This window comes from Tupaia chinensis, unplaced genomic scaffold (genome assembly GCF_000334495.1).
Source record: "Tupaia chinensis unplaced genomic scaffold, TupChi_1.0 Scaffold000529_1, whole genome shotgun sequence".
Lineage (NCBI taxonomy): Eukaryota > Metazoa > Chordata > Mammalia > Scandentia > Tupaiidae > Tupaia > Tupaia belangeri.
In genome coordinates this window covers 724,459-729,334 of record NW_006160042.1, presented here as the reverse complement: position 1 = coordinate 729,334, position 4,876 = coordinate 724,459, and the positions used below count along the sequence as shown (strand labels likewise).

Below are 4,876 nucleotides of genomic sequence, written 5' to 3'. Positions count from 1 at the left end.
GCCACATGTTACAGCCCCTGAAACCTTTTCATTCTGTGAGACACTAAAAGCATCCTAGTGGGCCTTCCTCGTTCTGTAACTTAATTCCTTCCCACAGCACTCTCTTTGGATTTAAGAGTAATAATAAAAATATACTACCCTCAATTTGTACAGCTATTAAGAAAGGTTTTCAGGTTTCAACCTAGAGAAGAGGATACATAAATTAAGAGTACAGAAGTCAGAGAATTGTGTAGCTCTGACTGCGGGTAGTTTATCTCAGAGGTGTAGTGGAAAGAAGCAAGCCTTTAGGATCAGGCAGAAAGAACTGCTTTTTACCTGTCTAATCTTAGACAATCTGTTTGGCCTTTCTGAGCCTCAGTTTTCTTGTGTGTTGGGATCAAGTTTGTTAACAAACATTTATTGAGCTCTCACTGCGTGTTGGACTGCATGTTGGGCACTAAGTATATAGAAGTACCCCTGTGGAAATTTTAATCTAGCAGGATCAAATTAACTGAAATAATGTAAGTCCAAAGGTCTCTCCCGAAGTAGGTATTCAATAAATGTTAATTCCTTTCCAACATACAATCATGACATATTTTGACACAGTCAAAAGTAAGCTGGCTACAGACTAAACCACACACGTCAAGAATTTTGTCGAGGGTTCAGATATCCTGTAGTATAAGGTGGTGGTGGTGGTTGTGTTTTTCAGCATCTTGTGAACCTTAGATCAGTTTGTGATCTTGATTTAAATTCGTGTAGCCATTGGCTTCTAATTCTGGTCAATAATGAATCCTTATTTTTTTGGTGGAGTTCAAGGAAGTATATATGCAGATATTGCCTCATTGGTCCTTTCAGACAGTTTGCAAAATCAATGAGACCAGGTATTATGTGCAACCCAGTTTACAAATGAGGAAGCTAATGGAAGCAGACTCTTTTATGCAGCTTTTTGTCTTCTAGTCCTAGTCTGCACAGAGGAAGCACTCAATAGATGCTGTTTACATGTTGACTACTGCAGCAGGTCAGAAAGGAGAGTACCCTAAGAGTTAGCAAAACGAGGTTGACTCACGATTGCACTGTGGCCACTTAGCTTTTGCCTTCTCCCTCCTCTAGGTGACAAAATGGGTGACTGGAGTTTCCTAGGGAACATCTTAGAAGAGGTGAATGAGCGCTCCACAGTCATTGGCAGAGTCTGGCTCACCGTGCTTTTCATCTTTCGAATCCTCATCCTTGGCACTGCCGCAGAGTTTGTGTGGGGGGATGAACAGTCTGACTTCGTGTGCAACACCCAGCAGCCAGGTTGCGAGAATGTCTGCTACGACGAGGCCTTTCCTATCTCTCACATCCGCCTGTGGGTCCTACAGATCATCTTCGTCTCCACTCCGTCACTGATGTACGTGGGACACGCAGTGCACCACGTGCGCATGGAGGAGAAGCGGAAGGACCGTGAGGCTGAGGAGCTGTGTCAGCAGTCTGCGGCCAACGGAGGGGACAGGGCCCCGCTCACCCCAGACCAGGGCAGCATCCGGAAGAGCAGCAGCAGCAGCAAAGGCACCAAGAAGTTCCGGTTGGAGGGGACCCTGCTGAGGACCTACATCTGCCACATCATCTTCAAGACCCTCTTTGAAGTGGGCTTCATAGTGGGCCACTACTTCCTGTATGGGTTCCGTATCCTGCCCCTCTATCGCTGCAGCCGGTGGCCCTGCCCCAATGTAGTGGACTGCTTCGTGTCACGGCCCACCGAGAAAACCATCTTCATTCTGTTCATGTTGTCTGTGGCCTTTGTGTCCCTCTTCCTCAATATCATGGAGATGAGCCACCTAGGCCTGAAGGAGATCCGGTCCGCCTTCAAGCGGCCTGTGGAGCAGCCCCTGGGCGAGATTCCCAAGAAATCCCTCCACTCCATTGCGGTCTCCTCCATCCAGAAAGCCAAAAAGGACTACCAGCTGCTGGAAGAGGAGAAAATCGTGTCCCACTATTTCCCTCTGACCGAGGTGGGGATGGTGGAGACCAGCCCCCTTTCTGCCAAGCCCTTCAGTCAGTTCGCGGAGAAGATGAGCACCGGCCCGCTGGCAGACCTGTCCCGGGGCTACCAGGAGACGCTGCCTTCCTACGCGCAGGTGGGGGCACAGGAAGTGGAGGCCGAGGGGCCGCCCGTGGAGGAGGCAGCGGAACCGGAAGTCGGAGAGAAGAGGCTGGAAGCGGAAAGGCTGGCCACCGAGGGGCAGGAGGTGGTACCGGTGGCAGAGGGAGAGAAGGTAGAGACCGCCGGAGTGGGGCAAGAGAGTGAGAAAGACGAGCTGCTGGCGGAGAAGGCGTCAAAGCAAGGGCTGCCGGCCGAGAAGGCGCCTTCACTCTGTCCAGAGCTGACGGCAGATGATGCCAGACCCCTGAGCAGGCTGAGCAAAGCCAGCAGCCGGGCCAGGTCAGACGATCTAACTATATGAAGCCAAAGAAAGAAAACGCCGAGCTGATACAGGCAAGATGAGGCAACGAGGTGCCAGCATGATTTGAGTCTTCTGCCCCCTCCCCTCCCCTCATCCCTGGTTGGACGGATGCTGCAGTGGAACGGTACATGCTATACAATTAGGAAACTGGCTTTCCCATGTATGAGGGCTACCAAGACCAACTCATTTGTTCTCTCAAAGCTCCCAATCTCATATGACTGCCCGGTTCTTCTGTCCGGTAGCTGCAGGGCACCCTACTTTTCTCCCCATCTCTCTCTATAGAAACCTTTCCAATCAGAATGTGGTAGCCTCAGCCTCTTACCAGTATTATCTCAAGCCCACTAACTCAGCCAGATACTATCACCTGAGCACTTCCCTAGCAGATACCATGTCACCATATATGGGAATCTCAAACTCAGATGCCTACAGGATCCAGGCAAGTGGTTGAAATTGGTAACGTAGGCCTGTTCTAATGCAATGGAGAAGGGTAGGGCTTTGACAGTTGTAGCACAGAAGGCAGCTGTGCTCAGTTCCAGACCAGGATTACCACACAGAGTTATCTGGCCATTTGATTTTCAAGAAAAGCCAGAAACCTAACTTAATTGCGATTTCCAAAAACTGTAATGTTGGCAACAAAATTTTGAATACAATATACATGCTTAAAGCTCAATTTAGTCTGTGGGATGCCCATTTACAATCTCTACATAAACAATGAACCCAACTTTCCTATGGAATTGGTCTTATTATTCATGGTCTCAACTTTTTCCTAGAGCTTCCAAACCTCATTTTTTTACTTCGGAGTGTTTGGTTTAAATTATCAGTTCACAAGCTACCCAGCATGCTCTTTGACCGCTCTGTTGGGTCACTATAGCTTCTGGATTCTGAAGCAATGATATCCTTTGTATTGGTAGAAATTTTGCTCTGGGCACCATCAGACAAAGAGAACAAGACATCAAAACCTTTCCCTGTAAAATGAAAAAGCGTTTAGGCCTGGTGGCAGTTTTCTTCTCTGAAGCAAAAAATGGTGTTTGTTGTTAGTTTCTTTACTCTCCTAATACCAATGTTGAGCATAAAATCTATACCTCCTTTCGAGGGAGGCTCAGAGCAAGCCCAGTTCCAGGTGGAGAACACATGTTCACAGGCCTGTCCTGCCAAGAGTCAACTGAGAGCCTTGCCCAGACACAAGATATGTCCCAGAAGGACCATGGGAGTGGCACTAAGAGGTGCCTTTTACAAAGTGGGTGCTCAAACAGCTAGGCTCCCAAAGTCTAGTCCCAGGCCATACTTCATCCCTAGAAGGGGATTAAAAGCTAAAGGGAATAAGAGGAATCTTGAAGGTCTCCTTCTCTTATATTCTACAATCAACCCACCTCAAACACAGAATCTAGTCAAGAGAAGTCCTCAAGCACAAGTACCTGTGAGAGAAGTTTCAAAAGTTTGTAGAAAAATTGAATTAAGTACTTTTTTGGGGGGCGGGGGTGGAGGGGTAGAACTAGAGAACATGTGTACTCATTGGAGACAGACAGACAGAGATAGAGAGAGAGGGAAAGTGAGAAATCACACCCCAGGGAGGATGGTCACAACACAATCCTTTCTCTTTTATTCTCCTCTCAAGATTTTGGGTATATACACACATGTGTCTGGTGTGTTTTCAAGCTGCAGGGTCTAGAACTCAAACTGCAAAATCATCCATTCAGTTGTCTCAACCACTACACCACCTGACTGGCCCAGTATGAGTTTATTTTAATACAAAAATAAATTAAGTTCATGCATAGTTTTTTTCATAATAGGCATTTTTCACTACCTTTTTGAAGACCCCTCCTATTTCACACTGGGAACAATTTTACCCGGAACTGATCAATTTTCAGAGCAGAGAGAGACTGATAACCAAGATGTTTCATCTAAACCAAAGCTAGGCTTCATGGGCTGCAATGTCAAGGACACAGTAGAAGATATAGAAGCCATGTTGACATGGCAGGGACCTGAACAGGAAACCACCAGGTGACCCAAAAGAGACCCAGAAAAACTACCTTCTTTCTATCTTCTCCTTCACCAGCACCATCCCAAAGAATACAAGTCCCTTTTGCTGTCCTCTGGTTACCACCTTCCTCTTAAGATACTCATTCTAAGTAAGTATACCTGTTCAAAACTTCCCCCACATGAAACATTCCCATTCTCTGATAACCCTTCCTAAGGCAATGTGATCTAAAAACTAGATTAATCCTAAGATAATTACTCCTAGAAAAATTTACATTAAAAAGGGAAACCTAAAATGTTTTATCCTAAGTAACCCAAAGTGACAAACTTCAGTGAAGGAATATATCAGACAATGGAGAGTTAAACAGAAAAGGTACATTTATCTTGTAGACATGTGATTTCTGAATATTGCTAGAATCCTAGCCCTTGCAAGCAACATTATTTTACATGAACGTTTTGTAGACTGGGAAAAGTAA

General features: G+C 46.2%; 1 protein-coding gene across 1 annotated transcript; it reads left to right on the top strand.

Moving 5' to 3' along the window:
- The first annotated feature begins 1,097 nt into the window (after positions 1–1,097).
- On the top strand, positions 1,098–2,423 carry GJA8 (gap junction protein alpha 8). The gene has a single exon (XM_006157146.1). The coding sequence runs from the start codon at positions 1,098–1,100 to the stop codon at positions 2,421–2,423; it is 1,326 nt and encodes a 441-aa protein (XP_006157208.1).
- The last annotated feature ends 2,453 nt before the right edge of the window (positions 2,424–4,876 follow it).

Excerpts from the sequence above, each read along its gene's own strand:
- GJA8 (XM_006157146.1), top strand. The coding sequence starts at position 1,098 with ATGGGTGACTGGAGTTTCCTAGGGAACATCTTAGAAGAGGTGAATGAG.